This window comes from Stigmatopora nigra, chromosome 3 (genome assembly GCF_051989575.1).
Source record: "Stigmatopora nigra isolate UIUO_SnigA chromosome 3, RoL_Snig_1.1, whole genome shotgun sequence".
Lineage (NCBI taxonomy): Eukaryota > Metazoa > Chordata > Actinopteri > Syngnathiformes > Syngnathidae > Stigmatopora > Stigmatopora nigra.
In genome coordinates this window covers 17,755,342-17,775,147 of record NC_135510.1, presented here as the reverse complement: position 1 = coordinate 17,775,147, position 19,806 = coordinate 17,755,342, and the positions used below count along the sequence as shown (strand labels likewise).

The 19,806-nt window shown below is 35.3% G+C and overlaps 1 protein-coding gene and 1 long non-coding RNA gene across 5 annotated transcripts in view; one reads left to right on the top strand and one right to left on the bottom strand.

Moving 5' to 3' along the window:
* Nucleotides 1–13,672, top strand: part of LOC144194630 (uncharacterized) — a 31,512-nt gene extending 17,840 nt beyond the window's left edge. The window contains exon 3 of the long non-coding RNA XR_013325939.1: nt 13,513–13,672. This is a non-coding gene — a long non-coding RNA (uncharacterized LOC144194630). The remainder of the gene's footprint in view (nt 1–13,512) is intronic.
* Nucleotides 13,673–16,231: 2,559 nt separating this feature from the next.
* The window catches only part of cdh8 (cadherin 8), a 155,201-nt gene continuing 151,626 nt past the window's right edge, over nt 16,232–19,806 (bottom strand). For 3 of the 4 annotated variants that reach the window (XM_077713448.1, XM_077713447.1, XM_077713450.1), the window contains 2 exons: nt 18,244–18,495; nt 16,232–17,137 (listed from right to left, as the gene is read on the bottom strand). In XM_077713448.1, coding sequence (XP_077569574.1) covers nt 16,644–17,137; nt 18,244–18,495 — 746 coding nt within the window. In that variant the 3' untranslated portion in view covers nt 16,232–16,643. The remainder of the gene's footprint in view (nt 17,138–18,243; nt 18,496–19,806) is intronic. The other variant, XM_077713449.1, reaches the window with a different exon arrangement.

The following is a 19,806-nucleotide window of genomic DNA, read 5'->3' as shown; positions in this document are numbered from 1 at the left end:
ACCACTTGGATGCAAATATTGGGATTCTACACACATCCTGTTGTAATGGAGTTTTCTTGGGAGGAGGAGGAGGCACTTAAATATTAGTAAATTGGCGTGATGGCCTCATCTGAGGCGGTCCCAATGAGAAGGCAAACACAGAAAATTCAATTACCCCAATGTAGGTTTTTGTCTTTATTTCCATAATGTGGTCCTTTAATGGAATTACTCGGCTAAGCGCTGGATTTCCATTCATCATTTGAAATTCAGATTTAGACATTACGGCAATCCTGCTGACAAAAAAAAAAAAAAAAAATGAAAGACGCTAAAGCCAAATAGGGGAATTTGCTTTGCTTGCATTTAATTACACAAAAAGAACCAGTGACAGTTTGGATGTTTAATATTCTGCCACATCATTAAAGAAATTAGTGATTATTAAGACAAAATGTCGTCTCTGTTATGTTGCCGTTATTAATATTCGGGTTTAAAGTCGGTTGGAAGGGAAATGCAGGGGCTGGAAAAGGCAAGTTGCTCTAATTAGGAGTCGCGGTATTGTCTTTTTTGCTGTGTTTTCTTGCTCATTTGCATATTTTTTGGGGGGTGGGTTTTAAAGGCTGTGTATGTAGATGAGTCATTTTTTTAGTGTTTTATTTCCTTGAAATGAATGGAGCTCTTGGTTGAGATGGACAAATGACAAACGACAAACGAGAGATGTCGGAGATTCCTTCGAATAATTGGAAATAGGGGTGTGGCCTATAAGAGGATCAGAATTTAGAGTGTCCAATCAGCCGAAACTGCATGACCTTTTAAATCAAAGACAGTCATTTTTTAGTCATTTTTTTCAGTTTTTAGTTCAAAAATAATTTTGAAAAATCTAAAAATGTATTTTAAAAAAAGCTAAAATAAATGTTGTTTTAGATCTATAAAAAAATGAATATTCAGTGCTTTTTATCCAATTCTTTTAAACCATTTATGGAAAAAAAGATCTAAATATTCTTCAGTTTATTCTGTGTTTTTAGTTCAAAAATATTTTTTTTAAATCTAAAAATATATATAAAAAACCCTCAAATAAACAATGTTTTTTAGATCTATAAAAAACGATTAATCCATTCATCCAAAAATAGATAAATATTATTGTAATTTGTAATCTAGTTTTTCCGTGTTTTTACTTCAAAAATCATTTTGTAAAATCTAAAAATTTATAAAAAAGTTAAAATAAACATTGTTTTTAGATCTATAAAAAACAGAATACTCAGGATTTTTAATCCTGTTCTTTTAATCCTTTTATCAAAAAAAATCTAAATATTATCATAATTTATAATATTTTTTCTGTGTTTTTAGTTCAAAAATCATTTTCTAAAATCTAAAAAATATATATAAATAAAGCTAAAATAAACATTGTTTTAGATCAATAAAAACTGAATAATCCAGTCTTTTAATCCAGTTCCTTTAATCCATTTATCAAAAAAAAAAATCTAAATATTATTGTAGTTTTTTTACAATTTTTTTGTGTTTTTAATTTAAAAATAATTTTGTCAAATATTATACATTAAAAGAAAAGATAAAATAAAAATTGTTTAGATCTACAAAAAACGGAATATTCCGTTTTTTTACTCCAGTTCTTTTAATCCATTTATCAAAAAATATCTAAATATTATCATACATTTTTAATCAATTATTCCTTTCTTTAATTCAAAAATAATTTTGTAAAATCTAAAAATATATATATAAAAAAAGCTAAAATAAACATTGTTTCAGATCAATAAAAAAACAGAATATTCCATTATTTTAATCCAGTGCCTTTAATCCATTTATTAAAAAAAAATCTAAATATTATATCTAAAATGGTCCGGCCCCCATGAAATCTAGTTGACATTACCGCTGCCTACGAACCAACCCAAGTCTGACACCCTTACTCTAAATATACCCCTAAAATATTCCTACACCATACAAGACAATATCATTGACCCTTTAAAACTTAAGTCTTCATAACGAGTAACATTGCTGCTACGGGTTAGCATCTAACAATAGCAGGAAATAAAATATATATTTTTTAAAAAGATGTGTAATGTTGAAGAGGATTGCTCTCCTCTACGTAGGTCTTTATATTTGAAGAGGCTAACAACTGGAGTTGAAGTACAACCTCTTAGCCAATCCCAACGCGTAACCTCTTTACCACTTATCGAAAATCCTCACTTGGACGTCACGGTTGGCGTATACGACTCGACGGCAACTGGTTGCTTAGAAACCAATTCATCAAAAGCTCCCATATTTCCTCGTTAAGTGCAGAACCATAAATACTTCGTATATGATAAAAAAAAATAAAAACATCCGGGCTTCTTCCTGCTTAACAGAATAAAAGATTGATCAATCCGTTTGGTCCCAGCACCCCCGCTGTGCATCAGCTCGGCAGCTTCCCGCCATTTGCCAGCTCACCGGGGGGGCCTTTAGATCCCGCTCCCGGTGGCCATCTTGTCGGATATCGTCTGTGGAACGCTAGCGTCTGTTTTTTTTTGGAGATATGTTTTAATAAAAGATGGTGACATTGGATGTGAGTCACCAAACTGACTTGGAATTGCAGATGGGTTGTCGATTTATGCTTTCTTATATGCGTATATTACGGACTATAAGTCATTTTTCTTAGTATTCTTAGGGGTTAAGTAAGGGTTAGGTTGTGTTTAAATACAAAATGGTTAGGGTTTGGGTTAGGGTTAGGGTTAGGGTTAGGGTTAGGGTTAGGGTTAGGGTTAGGGTTAGGGTAAGGGTAAGGGTAAGGGTTAGGGTAAGGGTTAGGGTTAGGATTAGGGTTAGGGTGTGTTTAAATACAAAATGGTTAGGGTTAGGATTTGGGTTTGGGTTAGGGTTAGAGGGTTAGGGTTGGAGGGTTAGGGTTGGAGGGTTAGGATTAGGGTGTGTTTAAATACAAAATGGTTAGGGTTTGGGTTAGGGTTAGAGTTAGAGGGTTAGGGTTAGAGGGTTAGGGTTAGAGGGTTAGGGTTAGAGGGTTAGGGTTAGAGGGTTAGGGTTAGAGGGTTAGGGTTAGAGGGTTAGGGTTAGAGGGTTAGGGTTAGAGGGTTAGGGTTAGAGGGTTAGGGTTAGAGGGTTAGGGTTAGAGGGTTAGGGTTAGAGGGTTAGGGTTAGAGGGTTAGGGTTAGAGGGTTAGGGTTAGAGGGTTAGGGTTAGAGGGTTAGGGTTAGAGGGTTAGGGTTAGAGGGTTAGGGTTAGAGGGTTAGGGTTAGAGGGTTAGGGTTAGAGGGTTAGGGTTAGAGGGTTAGGGTTAGAGGGTTAGGGTTAGAGGGTTAGGGTTAGAGGGTTAGGGTTAGAGGGTTAGGGTTAGAGGGTTAGGGTTAGAGGGTTAGGGTTAGAGGGTTAGGGTTAGAGGGTTAGGGTTAGAGGGTTAGGGTTAGAGGGTTAGGGTTAGAGGGTTAGGGTTAGAGGGTTAGGGTTAGAGGGTTAGAGGGTTAGAGGGTTAGGGTTTGGGTTAGAGGGTTAGGGTTTGGGTTAGAGGGTTAGGGTTTGGGTTAGAGGGTTAGGGTTAGAGGGTTAGGGTTAGAGGGTTAGGGTTAGAGGGTTAGGGTTAGAGGATTAGGGTTAGAGGGTTAGGGTTAGAGGGTTAGGGTTAGAGGGTTAGGGTTAGAGGATTAGGGTTAGAGGGTTAGGGTGTGTTTAAATACAAAATGGTTAGGGTTTTGGTTAGGGTTAGGGTAATGGTTAGGGTTAGGGTGTGTTTAAATACAAAATGGTTAGGGTTTGGGTTAGGGTGTGTTTGGGTTAGGGTTTGGGTTAGGGTGTGTTTGGGTTAGGGTAAGGGTTAGGGTGTGCTTAGTATTCTTGAATATTTTCTTAATATTCAAAATAGAGAAAATATAAACATATAAAACGCCCCCCCCCCCAAAAAAAAAAATATTGACTTCTATGAATGAAATTTAAAAATAATGTATCTTGCATAAAACATGAAAAAACTTGTCTTGTAACTGCCATTGGTCGCTCTGGGTGCCACCATCTTACCTAGGGATGACAAACTAAACCACTATATACACACTTCCTGGTTGTACTGCTCACATGACCTCGTTTTTTAATTAGTCTACGTCCAGGCCACACCCTTTCAGACCGTACAATCCAGCAGAGGACCATTTTGGTTCATATAGAATCTCAAAAATACCATGTCCAATGATTTTTATTAAGATTTCCCCTTCAAAATAACACATTTGTACTCCCTATTAAAACCATCAATATTGATGTGTAAATTTTGAATCTTATATGCGAGAAATTGTAAAATTGTACGATTTTAAGGCAATTTTAAGGGTATGGCTTATTCGCGGAGGCGGCTTATATGCGAGGAAATATACTTTTAAAAAAATTTGACATCAACAAGATGATTGAAAGTACATTTTCTTGAGAATAACACTACATTTTCTAGTCTTCTTTAATGTTGTATAAATGAGAGCATGAGTGTTAAGCGTCTGAGGTCTTTTTGCGGCTCAACTAATTAGCTTTAATGATTAAATCCGGCCTAAAAGAAAAACGGTAATTAGTAACACTCTTGTCACTGCCACAACGCTAAATAATGAAACATGATTCTTCTCGCCTTAATTCTCATTTAAGTAATTAGCTGGAATGATTAAATCTGACAATCGGAAGCGTATTGAAATCAACTTTTGCCCTGTCTTTCATTTTTGGTTAAATTATTTGTTCGGTATTAAAGATATTGTTTGAAAGGAAATGTCTGACCTTTGACCTTTTAGAAAGTCATCAAATCTTCTTATGCTAAGTTTTTGTGGAAAAAAACAACCGTCAAGGGCACTAAAATGCATTTTTTTCTGAATTATGATTATGTATTGATTGTATGTGCTTCATTAGGTAAATGGGTCGCCATCAAAGGCAAGTTTTCAATGCAAAATAGAGCGTTAAAAGTAAATAAGGACATTACTATAAAAATAATACACATAATTAATCACATTTTTCTGAAAGACTTGACACTGATTGGCTGTGATGGTGACCTAGTATCTTGTATGCTACTATCAAATGATTACAATAGACAGAAAATCCAGGAAATAAAAACAAAATTAAAAATACTATGAATATATATTTTTAAAACAAACTACTAAATACACTTTTTGTATCAAAATTACAAAAAAATACATGGATTTTTTTTTTTTGCAATTTACATGTTCTGTTGTTTTCAGCAGTGTAGATGTGTGTAAGCTAAAACTAAAATATCATATCATATAATATATACATATATATACATGTACATATGTATACATATACACATATACACATACACATTCATTCACAGTTAACTATTAGAAAATTACCGTATTTTCACGTTTATAAGGCGCACTTAAAAGTATTAAATGTTCTCCAAAATAGACAGTGTGCCTTATAATACAGTGCGCCTTATATATGGAAAAAACTGAAAACCAAAAACGAAAAACCACCACTGTCGGATATTAAAAAAACACAAACGCCGAAACTGAAACAATACTGTTAAATATGCAGATGCCATCTTAGTTCACAAAATATTCCATCATATAGCTCCTCCCCCACTGCAAGATTTTATACAAAAAAATCCAAAACATCAACAATGGCTGGCTCTAGAGGTGACTGTTAAGTAGTGAGTCCTTCATACCTGGAAGTCAATAGCAATTACCATATTTTCACGACTATAAGAAACACTTAAAGGTCTTACATTTTCTCCAAAATAGACAGTGCGCCTTATAATACAGTGTACCTTATAATACAGTGCGCCTTATAATACAGTGTGCCTTATATATGGAAAATGTCATTCATTGAGGGTGCGCCTTATAATGCAGTGTACCTTATAGTCGTGAAAATACAGTATTCAAAATGTTAATCATATTGAGTTTTATTTTTGGATGGATCACTGATAAATACTGCTAAAAAAGGCTAAAAAAAATATTTTACCCACTAAGAAATATCATTTTTGACATTGATCAAACTTTAAAATATTTTGGTGTCGTTGGACTTACTGATTGGTCACTGTCAATGTTCTTGGCCATAGTTTGTCTGAAACCCCTAACATTCACATAACCATTCATTTTGATAGAGCAAAAATATTATTATTATTATTTCAAACTCTCCGTGATTCACACTAAAAAGTGCCGTGCAAATTTGTCGTCAAAAAAAAAAAAAACATTCCAAAATACTTTAATGTGAGATGTCGTCTAAAGGTATCATTTTCGCCTTCAGCAAAGATGTTGTTTTTGTACTTTAAGTGCATTATTTTTCGCTTTTTCTTGTCACTAAATGTTTCTAAAATAGAACAAATTCTGTCTTATTCTTTCTTCTCATTATCATACTTAATATTTGCCACCATTTAGCATAAAAATGTCATACTTTACCAATAACTGGGCCTAAAACTTGTTGAAAAAAAGTTTGCAGTTTTCCTATTGTTTGTAAACCAGAATGTCCTACAATTCCTGGCATGTACTACAAGGTTTGCATACAACAAAACAAGTTCATTAACCTCCACTAGCTAATAAATTAAAAATAAAACCTAGGTACTGATTTACTTCAACAAAACCTATTTCTTACCTTTTTTCAGCATAATAATCAGATCCCAACAGAATTCTGAAATAAACCCCCTGACTCTTCTATATCTCTCATTACGATTGAACTTATTCAAGCGAGCTAACCTTCACGCTAGAATTCATCAGCGTTTGCGTGTCTAAATTGGTCCACTTTGATCTTTGCAGGAGACACAGAAATACCGCGGTAAACAATGGAATCAGGTGTGCACTAGTCGAGTAAGAAAGTTCGTTCCCGTGGAGTCGACAGTTTTTTTGCGGAGCGCTGAAGAACTTTCATTTTCTTGCACCGTGTCCAAGTCTCATGTTTGGTATGGTATTGGTAAATCTCTAAAGGTTTATTAACAGGACCATAACAGCCAAAACAAACTAACTCAAGGACAGTTTCTTCCCATAGTCAACCCAGGTGGACCTAATCAAGACTTATATTCTACTGCACTAAAACTCCATAGGCCGATTACCACTTTAGTCCCTTGTTCTACCTATTTATCTATATGTCCCTTATTCATGTTGACTACTTATCTATGTTGACTACTTATCTATGTTAACTACCTATCTATGTTGACTACTTATCTATGTTAACTACCTATCTAAGTTGACTACTTATCTATGTTAGCTACTTATCTATGTTGACTGCTTATCTATGTTGACTACTTATCTATGTTGACTACTTATATATGTTAGCTACTTATCTATGTTGACTGTTTATCTATGTCAACTTCTTATCTATGTTGAGTACTTTTATATGTTGGCTACTTATCTATGTCGACTACTTATCCATGTCAACTTCTTATCTATGTTGAGTACTTATATATGTTGACTACTTATATATGTTGACTACTTATATATGTTGACTACTTATCTATGTTGACTACTTATCTATGCTGACTACTTATCTCTGTTGACTACTTATCGATGTTGACTACTTATCTACGTTGACTACTTATCTATGCTGACTACTTATCGATGTTGACTACTTATCTACGTTGACTACTTATCTATGTCGACTACTTATCTATGTTGACTACTTATCTACGTTGACTACTTATCTATGTTGACTACTTATCTATGTTGACTACTTATCTATGTTGACTACTTATCTATGTTGACTACTTATCTATGTCGACTACTTATCTATGTTGACTACTTATCTATGTTGACTACTTATCTATGTTAACTACTTATTTATGTTGACTACTTACCTATGTCAACTACTTATCTATGTTGACTACTTATCTACATTAACTACTAACCTATGTCGACTACTTATCTATGTTGACTACTTATCTATGTTAATTAATCATCTATGTTGACTATTTATGTTGTTGACTACTAATCTATGTTAACTACTTATCTATGTTGACTATGTTGTTGACTATGTATTAATTTATTACTTATTTATTGATAATATTTTTATTATTTTGTGTTTTTCTGTGTCTGTGCTATCCACAGGTGATCGTGTGCTTTTCACCTCTTGTGTCCCTCCGGGCTCCCTTTACCTGTGTCAGGTATGTGTGATTACTAATTTGTCCTCGTGTGTGTATTTAAACCACTTTGTCTGTCTGACATGTCTGGTCTTCACCTAAATCATGTTTTTTTTCCTCTTCCTCACAAAAAATGCCTGAAATAGCTCCCAGCATGCCCTCTTACGCCCGCTAGAAACCCGGGCACCCTTAGCACCCCCCCTAAACTCCGCCCCTGTGACTGACAAAAATGGTCACAGTGAAAATGAAAGGGCAAAATGATTGTTTTTAATCCTTATCACCGCCAAGAGAAGCTTTGTATAATTAATCCGAATGGTAATATTGCATTACAGTACAACTCATCAGCCTTCCTATTTACTTTTTCTATGAGAAGCGGAGATTAGATACGATGCAATTTCCCCTGACTTACTTTTTTTTGTTGTCACTTTCATTTGATTTCTATTTTTGAGCGTGGATATGGTCATGCCTCCCTGCTAATCTTGTCAGGAGATTAGACTTTGTTAGCCTTTATCTGATTCTCAGCATTCTCATAAATAACAAAAGCTGCTGATCTTATCCATTACTGACACGCAGAACAACTCCATGTGTGCCTTTAGTGGGCGCACATGCACATTTGTTTTTTTTTTAGCATATGACCATAGCGCATATTTGTTTTTCATTTCAGTGAAAATATAATAGTAAGCTTATTTTCTTGAAAAAAATGACCATGTATAGTAAGGCTTTTTATTGAAAATTACGACCATCTATAGTAAGCTTATTTTCTTGAAAAAAATGACCATGTATAGTAAGGCTTTTTATTGAAAATTATGACCATCTATAGTAAGCTTATTTTCTTGAAAAAAAAATGACCATGTATAGTAAGGCCTTTTTTATTGAAAATTATGACCATCTATAGTAAGCTAATTTTCTTGAAAAAAAAGACCATGTATAGTAAGGCTTTTTTATTGAAAATTATGATCATCTATAGTAAGCTTATTTTCTTGAAAAAAAATGATCATCTATAGTAAGCTTATTTTCTTGAAAAAAATGACCATGTATAGTAAGGCTTTTTAATTGAAAATTATGACCATCTATATAGTAAGCTTTTTTTCTTGAAAAAAATGACCATGTATAGTAAGGCATTTTTCTTGAAAAAAATGACCATGTATAGTAAGGCTTTTTATTGAAAAAATGTCCATGTATAGTAAGGCTTTTTTATAGAAAATTATGACCATCTATAGTAAGCTTATTTTCTTGAAAAAAATGACCATGTATAGTAAGGCTTTTTTATTGAAAATTATGACCATTTATAGTAAGCTAATTTTCTTGAAAAAATGACCATGTATAGTAAGGCTTTTTGATTGAAAATTATGACCATCTATAGTAAGCTTATTTTCTTGAAAAAAATGACCATGTATAGTAAGGCTTTTTAATTGAAAATTATGACCATCCATAGTAAGCTTATTTTCTTGAAAAAAATGACCATGTATAGTAAGGCTTTTTAATTGAAAATTATGACCATCTATATAGTAAGCTTATTTTCTTGAAAAAAATGACCATGTATAGTAAGGCATTTTTCTTGAAAAAAATGACCATGTATAGTAAGGCTTTTTTATTGAAAAAATGACCATGTATAGTAAGGCATTTTTTCTTGAAAAAAAATGACCATGTATAGTAAGGCTTTTTATTGAAAAAATGTCCATGTATAGTAAGCCTTTTTTATTGAAAATTATGACCATCTATAGTAAGCTTATTTTCTTGAAAAAAATGACCATGTATAGTAAGGCTTTTTTATTGAAAATTATGACCATTTATAGTAAGCTAATTTTCTTGAAAAAATGACCATGTATAGTAAGGCTTTTTGATTGAAAATTATGACCATCTATAGTAAGCTTTTTTTCTTGAAAAAAATGACCATGTATAGTAAGGTTTTTTAATTGAAAATTATGACCATCCATAGTAAGCTTATTTTCTTGAAAAAAATGATCATCTATAGTAAGCTTATTTTCTTGAAAAAAATGACCATGTATAGTAAGGCTTTTTAATTGAAAATTATGACCATCTATATAGTAAGCTTATTTTCTTGAAAAAAATGACCATGTATAGTAAGGCTTTTTGATTGAAAATTATGACCATCTATAGTAAGCTTATTTTCTTGAAAAAAATGACCATGGCTTTTTTATTGAAAATTATGACCATCTATAGTAAGCTTATTTTCTTGAAAAAAATGACCATGTTTAGTAAGGCTTTTTAATTGAAAATTATGACCATCTATAGTAAGCTTATTTTCTTGAAAAAAATGACCATGTATAGTAAGGGATTTTTTCTTGAAAAAAATGACCATGTATAGTAAGGCTTTTTTATTGAAAAAATGACCATGTATAGTAAGGCTTTTTTGTTGAAAAAGAAATTACCATGTATACTAAGGTGTTTTCATTGAAAAAAATTAACATGTATAGTAAGGCTTTTTTATTTAAAAATAATGACCCACTATAGTAAGGTTATTTTCTTGAAAAAAATGACCATGTATAGTAAGGCATTTTTTCTTGGAAAAAAATGACCATGTATAGTAAGGCTTTTTTATTGAAAATTATGACCATCTATAGCAAGCTTATTTTCTTGAAAAAAATGACCATGTATAGTAAGGCTTTTTTTATTGAAAAAAAATGACCATCTATAGTAAGCTTATTTTCTTGAAAAAAATGACCATGTATAGTAAGGCATTTTTCTTGACCATCTAGTTCCAACAGTGGAAACTGTAATTCCAAATTCAACCCGGCATGATTGGGGAATTCAAAAGGTTTGCTTCACATTTAAAAAGGACAAACCCAGAAGCCTTTGAGTTGTCCTTCATTTTATGCAGCACAGGTTCTGACTTTCTTGTAAATGCTTCATAATGTCAACCAGATAAAAAATAAATAACAAAAAAAATGTGCAGGTAACAACTTGGAGGTATGAAAGACACTGTCAGACATTTAATGCTTTTTGCTTGCTCTCCAAGAGATAAGCTTTTTGGGTATTTTCTTTAAAAAAATCACTTTTTTGGTGCAAAGCTGTAATATTAGCATGTCAAGTCAAAATCGATGAAAATCCAATTTTGCGAATGTGTTTTGCACTAGAAAATCAGTTTATGGATAAGATTTTATATCTTAATATTTATAAATCATCTGTATGTGGAGATATTATTGATTAAAATGTATTATATACATGATAATTATACATAAAATTTATAAAGTACGAACCAGGCTCGTAACCAATTCTAAATAAATTGATAAAAATTCACCCATTACTTCATATAATTGTATTTATTCCATTTCCTGAGGCAAATGGGGAAGAAGAATAATGATATTAACAATAATTATACTGCAAGTACATTGAGGCCATGAATTGTATGTACTATTTACTCAACTGATGATTTCACGGTAGTTTATTTCAACGGTGAAGGGTTGCATTCATCATTAATAACTGAATAACTTCCAAAGAATGATTACTCGGTGATTGTATGGGTGTGCCAATGCGTGACATTGAATTTTTTTCTTCGTTTTTTTTCCATAGTCATTTACAGTATCATGCATATTTCTATTGGGGAAAAAATGACAGAGTAGAGTAAGGCTTTTGTCTTGAAAAAAAAAATAACCAAGACTTTTTAGTTGAAAAAATGACCATGTTAGGGTGTTTAAATACAAAATAGTTAGGGTTAGGGTTTTGGTTAGGGTTAGGGTGTGTTTAAATACAAAATGGTTAGGGTTAGGGTGTGTTTAAATACAAAATGGTTAGGGTTAGGGATAGGGGTAGGGTTAGGGATAGGGGTAGGGTTAGGTTAACGGTAAGGGTTAGGGTTAGGTTAACGGTAAGGGTTAGGGTTAGGGTTACTGTTAGGGTTAGGGTAACGGTAAGGGTTAGGGTGTGTTTAAATAAAAATGTTTAGGGTTTGGGTTAGGGTGTGTTTAAATACAAAATGGTTAGGGGTTAGGGTTTGGGTTAGGGTTAGGGTTAGGGTTAGGGTTAGGTTAACGGTAAGGGTTAGGGTTAGGTTAACGGTAAGGGTTAGGGTTAGGGTTACTGTTAGGGTTAGGGTAACGGTAAGGGTTAGGGTGTGTTTAAATAAAAATGTTTAGGGTTTGGGTTAGGGTGTGTTTAAATACAAAATGGTTAGGGGTTAGGGTTTGGGTTAGGGTTGGGGTTAGGGTTGGGGTTAGGGTTGGTGTTAGGGTTGGTGTTAGGGTTGGGTTAGGGTCAGGGTGTGTTTAAATACAAAATGGTTAGGGTTAGGGTTTGAGTTAGGGTTAGGGTTGGGGTTAGGGTTGGGGTTAGAGTTGGGGATAGGGTTGGGGTGTGTTTAAACACAAAATGGTTAGGGTTAGGGTGTGTTTAAATACAAAATGGTTAGGGTTGTTACTATTTTAGAAAAAATATCTGCCTTATTATTTTCCCTCCCTCTACTCTACTCTACCTCACTCCACTACTGTATTCACTCTCTTTATTTGAGAGCTGTGAGTGGATTTGAACCCACTCCTGAATTGAACTTCACCATCTCAAGTTCTGAGCAAAGTATTTGCCACTACACCACAGTGACTTCTGAAGTTTAGTAGTTGGAAGTTATATTTATCCTTTAAATTACTTTAATAAACAATTTAAGACTTGCAAAGAGAGGATTTGAGCCCACTCCTGATTTGTACTTTACCATCTTAAGTTCTGAGCAATGTATTTGCCACTGCACCACAGTGACTTCTGAAATCTAGATTTTGGAACTTATACTTATCCTTTAAAGTACTTTAATAAAGAAATTAGGACTTGCAAAGAGAGGATTCGAACCCACTCCTGATTTAAACTACATCATCTCAACTTCTGAGCAATGTATTTGCCACTACACCACAGTGACTTCTCACGTTTTCTATTTGGAAGTTATACTTACCCTTTAAATAGGATTTTCTTGAAAAAAATGACCATGTATAGTAAGGCTTTTTCTTTAAAAATTGACCATGTATAGTAAGTATTTTCCTTGAAAAAAATGACCATGTATAGTAAGCATTTTTATTGAAAAATAATTACCACGAATAGCAAGTATTTTCCTTGAAAAAAATCACCATGAATAGCAAGGCTTTTTTTTCATTGAAAAAAATGACTATGTATACTAAGGTAAGTAAGTATATATTTCTATTGTGAGTGTAGTTTTCAAACCCTTCTTTCTTTGTTAGCGTACAACGAGAGAAAGGCAATGTGACATTTACAGCAGTAAGGGAAGCAAATAAAAAGTAAAGTTGGTAAGTAAGTGAAGAGCGGCGCAGGAAATGGGAAGCTACAGGGCCGCTTATCCCGCTGTTAGACCAAGCATAAACCTGCCACTGCTCTTCTTAGAACAGATTTAACAGGACTGGTCAGTGCTGTTGTTTCTTTGCTACTGCCTCCGTTTTAAATCACAAGCTTACGGCGGTTATGCCACTTTCTTTTTTTGATGAAATGTTCCAATTTTCTTGTTTCCTTTTCTTCACAAAGCTGTTTTTTTCCTGTTTTTTTAGGATTAAGGGAAACGAGAGGATCAGTTCAGACTGGGATTGCTTTACACTACATTTCAAGGTTTGTTGTTCTTATTTTTAGAGGTTTAGTAGTAGGAATTGTATGAATATTTACTACATTACACGGAAACCTTTAGTTTTACTATGTTCTTTAATGGTTGTTAAATACTTTAAACCTGGAGTCTAAACTATGGTCTGTGGGCCAACTCCGACATGGTGCATAGTTTAAATTGGCCTGCAGCAAATGATGAAAATATTGAATTTGGTCCGCACAAGAAGCTTAAATGTAGATTGCTCTTTTAAATCTTAACAATAGTTGTTGCTTGTCCGTTAAACAGCATCAATTGAAAAATTGACTTTAAAATCTGACAAAATCTTTAAAGGAATGTATAATTTCATTTCTAAATTTTTTATATGTACATAATTTCAATTTTTAACCAAAAATAAATACTCTTGTAAATATAAAATATAGGTATTTTGAAATATATTATTATTTTCTTGTTGGTAGCGCTCTAGCAAACGAAAAAACATTCAAACTCCAGGGTACTCGGACATTTGGTCGCCAGACGTTTGGTCGTGTGGACGTTTGGTCGCCCGGATGTTTAGTCGCCGGGACGTTTGGTCGCCCGGACGTTTGGTCGCCCGGACGTTTGGTCGCCAGACGTTTGACAACATGACAGAGTTTACTGTTGAAATAAGCTCTCAAAATTAATCAAACGTCCGGGTGGCCAAATGTCCGGGCGACCAAACGTCCGGGCGACCAAACGTCCAGTCACGAAAACTCCACGCAGGTATACTCACTTGGATTTGAACCCAGGCCCCCCCACTGTGAGCCGCCGGGCCGTCCATCTATAATATTACAATATATTAATTCAATTTCATAACATTAAGCCGTCAATTTTTAATGACAATTTTCCTTTCCATCACATTAAGATGTATGACTTGATTCTAAGTACATTTAAATATTTTCTTCATATTTGGAGAGTACTCTAGGCTATATTTTGGCTAATTTATTACTGATTATTTATTCATATGTTTATTTTTCTTGTTATTTTCACACGCTTAAAATCTCAAGGTGAAAACACATTTGATTGGCTAGCACTCAATTAGCAGACAGACCCAAATCAGCGCTATTTATAAAAATATATTTGACAAAGTAGTAAACAATACAGGGTAATCTGTAGAGATACCAGTACAGAGGAGTAAATAATTGAACATACACACTGATAAGCATTGAAAGCACAGTAGAAAAAAAGTGAGCCTAAACTCAAACATACGTCTCGTTATGCTTTGTCAATTTTCTACCAGCCTTATCTAAAGCTAATGATATTAGCAATAATGCTATGTACAGCAAAAAAAGCCTGTTTTCTTCACTCCTATCATACAGTGTACACAAAATATGCACTCCGGGCTGGACTGTGTTACTTCTGGGCGCGGAGTTAGCACGTAGCATGTAAAAGCGCTAGCGCTGCGACTAGTCTACGTTTTGCTCGTAGCCCCCTTGTGGAGTACGTGAGGAAGGATAAGATGTACAAAAACAACGAAATTAAATGAAACATTAGGTTACAATGGAAGTTGCTTCCGTAAAAAGAAGGCCTCAGAGTTCCTACATATTTTTTTTCTCGTTGTCGTCAGCACAATGTCTTTTTATAGGCTAGCGCAATGGCAACATGGCCACCTGTAGCATGTAAATACAAAGAGTTGTATAAAGCGTAGTTTATAAATGCGGCCACCAGAGAAAGAGAACATATCAAATGATAACAAAGTCACTTGTTTTTTTTTTCAAAGCCAACATCGTTTAGTCTTTTGTTGTTGTTGTTGTTCTTGTTGTTGTTGTTGTTGCTGCTGAAATCCTCACATACATTCATTGTTGTAAAGTAGACCATGTATTGCTTTAAAGTCCATTCCAGATCCTTAGACTGAAGTTGGCGGTGCTCGGACGTTTGGTCAGCGGGTCTTTTGGTGGCCGGTCTTTGGTCGCCCGTCTTTTGGTCACCTATCTTTTGGTCGCCGGTCTTTTGGTCGCCGGTCTTTTGGTCGCCGGTCAAATGGTGACAGAGAGTTTATAGTTGAAACCACCTCTCAAAATTATATTCATGAGAGTTTCATATCTAAGCGAAAGAGTTTAATATCTAAGTATTGTTTAATATCTAAGTATTGTTTAATATCTAAGTATTGTTTAATATCTAAGTACTGTCTAATATCTAAGTACTGTCTAATATCTAAGGACTGTTTAATATCAAAGTACTGTATAATATCTAAGTAATGTTTAATATCTGAGTACTGTTGAAACCAGCCCTCAAATTATATTCATGAGAGAGTTTAGTATCTAAGAGAGAGAGTTTGATATCTAAGAGAAAGAGTTTGATATCTAAGAGAGAGTTTGATATCTAAGAGAGAGAGTTTGATATCTAAGTACTGTTTAATATCTAAGTACTGTTTAATATCTAAGTACTGTTGAAAACAGTACATATTTAGATATTAAACTCTCTCTCTCATGAATGTAATTTTGAGAGCTGGTTTCAACATAAACTCTCTGTCACCATTTAACCGGCGACCAAAAGGGATCATACATCCGGGCGACCAAACGTCCAGGCGACCAAATGTCCGGCGACCAAACATCCGGGTGACCAAACGTCCGGGCGACCAAACGTCCGAGCAAACAAACGCCCGGCGACCAAACATCCGGCGTCCAAACGTCTGGCGACCAAATGTTCGGCGACCAAACGTCCAGCGACCAAACGTCTGGCAACCAAACATCCAGTCACTGGAACTTGGCCTATCGGCTTTCTGCTATTGGAAGTCGCGGCCAATGACTAACACCCAAAACACTGCTAGATACTCCACAACGGAATCTAAAGTTTTTTCGTTTTTTTTTTTTTAAAGTTTACACTCCACAAGAATCTCCTAGCAAAAAACACAGTTGATTTTGTCTGGACAATTACAATGTGGATGACTGCTATACCTCGAGTCTAGGAAGAATATAAAAAAAAGTGGCCTTTGTTTTTCTTTTTTTTTTCCCGGGTTTTCGGTTTCTAAAAGCTGATAGGGCTCTAGCGCTTAATACACACGTGGACGGAAAACCAAAAAAAAATATTAGATAAAGTCGTTTTTTTGTGTTTTTTTTCTTCCGGTCAGGTTTCACGATCACTCTCACCCACAGAGTAGAGTTCCCCAAGTCTCCTAAAACGAGGACCCCACTCCCTGAGGTAGTCATAGTTTTGATCCGAATCGGAAGACGCCGTTTCCAACGAACTCAACGAACCGGCGATGGATCCTCGACCTTCGTATCCGTAGATCTGAATCGAGTCATACGGTGGCGCTGTGGGGTCGTTATCAGCCTCGTGAAGCCGTACGTTGATGAACTCGTCTACGTCCACTCCGTTAGGACCCGAGTGATGGCCGGCGCGTGGCATAAACTGCAGATCGGGTTTGATATCCTTACGTGGAAGGTAACCGTTGACGCCGTCTGGGTTTTGTAATGTGGCGATGTCGAAGGCTTCCGTGTCTTCTTCGCCGCCGCCTTCGTCGTCGTAGCGGATGATGTTCTCGCGGACGTCTTCGTCGTCTTTGATGATGAGTGGTTCGTTCTTGTGTCGCCTCAATGTCACGAAGAGCACCACTATTACTGTCCAAGAAAGATAGGAGGGATAAGGTTGTGGGGGAGGAGGGTATAATGGGAGAAATAAGGTCAAGTTCCTTCATTGGAATGTGGAGTCATAGTATTTTTTTGCATGTTAGTCAGTGGGAATGGCGGAGCTTGTTTGCTAATATGAGAGGAGTATATACTACTTTTTGTTGGCTAAGTGGTTGTGTGTTATTCTATTGTGAGGACATTTGTGTGCCTCATTTTCAGACTATTTTGAAGGGAAGACAAAAGCAAACAACCCTCGATAGGTTGCTTCTGAAAGTCAGGGTGGAGGCGGGGCTAATAGAGCCAAGAAAGGTATCAAAATGTCAAAAAAATTAGAATTAAGTTTAGTGTAAGGTTAGATTAAACTTATTTTTGAGTGTGTCTGCATTTTAATAGAAGTTCATTTAAATTTGTTTGTTATGTTACATGTGTTGTCGTGCAAAAAGTCTCCCCTCCGTGAAATTTGTCTATTTTTAGGTACTATTAAACACACTTTAGTACTATTAAACATATTTTAGTACTAATGAACACATGTTAGTACTATTAAACAAATCTTAGTACTATTAAACACATTTTAGTACTATTAAACACATTTTAGTACTATTAAACCACTAGTTATTTGTTACTTTGTTAATGGTTGGCGAATTAGAGCAAATAAAAATGTTTCTGGTGTTTTTTCAGAGGTTTGGAACAAATTAATTAGTTTTTAGTTCATTTCTTTGGGAAACGTTCATTTGAGTTACGATTTAATCGGCATATGAGCTCAGTCCCGGAACGAATTAAGCTCGTATCTCGAGGTACCACTTCACAGTGGTACCTCTACTTACAAATAAGAAATTTGTATATACAAATGACCAATCCAACATACAAAAACAAGATCCAAGTTAAAAAATCCCCCCTAAAATGCAATTACATTTCCGGTAAAACTTATAAAGTAATGCATTACTTATGAAAAATCAAGTTCTGGAACCAATTAATTTTGTAAGTCGACCAAAAATCAATATCAATAACAGCAAATCCCAAATTAAACATCCTTAAAAAACTACAAAAAAAAGATTGACCACTGGGAATGGAACCCCCCAAAAAGTGCTAAACCTCACCTAAGAGCAAGACGATGCAGGCCAAGATGGCGATGAGAGCACCCATGCTGAGACCAATGGGCAGAACATAAGCCTCCACATTGCAGGATTGGACGATGCCGTCTTTGCTACACCCGCACACCCGGATAGTCAGGGTGTTGGTGCTGCTCATGGGCGGGTTGCCATTATCCGTCACCACGATGGGCAGGAAATACATCTCCTGTTTCTGCCGCCGAAATGTATCGTGCTTAGCCAGGACGCTGATGGAGTTGTCTAAGGGAAGACCAATGGAGAGAAGTTTACAGTGTACCCTCGCTACTTCCACTTCGCTACTTACTTGTGTAATTGTTATATGATTGTTAGGTCAAATGAAGGCGTGATTGTTTTTATCCAAATACCTTAAAACCGTACGCGATATACTGTTCGAGAGGATACTTTTGAAGACATCCTCCCTTAAGGTTCTTATCTGTGATCCAATCTATTTAAATAAATGTCAATCATTGAAGATGTCAGCCTGCAGTTATTGATAATTACAATGTGAAGGGCAATTATTACTGAACCTATCAAGGTTGTGCACGTGTTATACGTTTCTTTAAGCATTTTTTGAAGGGCCACGCCTACTTTGCGGAAATGCAGTTATTGCGGGGGGTCCCGGTCCCCATTAACCGCGATAAGCGAGGGAACACTGTATTTCAAAAACGGTCGCCGCCCCGCTCGTTTCTCCTTGATGGATTCCTCCCGGATTTTGCCCGACTGCACAATTTGGGCAAAACCACGGGAGGCAAAAAATGGCGGCGTGTTGATACAAGGGAAAAGGTACCGACTGCTCTTTTGATAACATTCGCCGGAAGCCGCCCGCTCATTAGTCGCCTCGTTATTAAACGCTCGGCCTCCTCGTCTTATGAAAACTTGCCAAAGTCTAACCTTTGCCGTTTCTCGCTGCAGGGTGGAAACAACATGGAGGAATGATAGTTGCAATCTAGATCAAAATAACTCTGCGGGCGGGATGAGTTGAGTAATTGATGCCAACATAGCTCACATTGATTGACTTGCAAATGGCAGGAAGAAGTGGAAAAGATTCCACTTCCTGAACCGGAATGTCCTATTTCATTTGGATTAATCGAAATTTTCCTTTAAGATGTATTGTTTTTTTTATTTTTTATTTTTTTGGAGTGACACAGGTCACTTTTCCAAACAGTATTTGATCGTAAAAATAGAAGTAACACACTTTGAATGAGATGCAGTGTCCGTTTTATACAGTTTATCTTTGATAAGAAGCAGTTTATCATGACTGAGTGACCAACTGTAGACTGGTTTTGCTGCCAGTCATTTATAAAGTAAGAAAAATGGGTATTTATATCATTACCGTATTTTCACGACTATAAGGCGCACTTAAGTCTTAAATTTTCTTAAAAATAGACAGGGCGCTTTATAATCCAGTGTGCTTTATATGTGAAAAAAATGTCATTCATTGACAGTGCGCCTTAAAAATGTGGTGCGCCTAATAGTTGTGAAAATATGGTAATTACTATTGAATTCCAGGTATGAAGCACTCACTACACAGTCACCTTTAGAGCCAGCCAT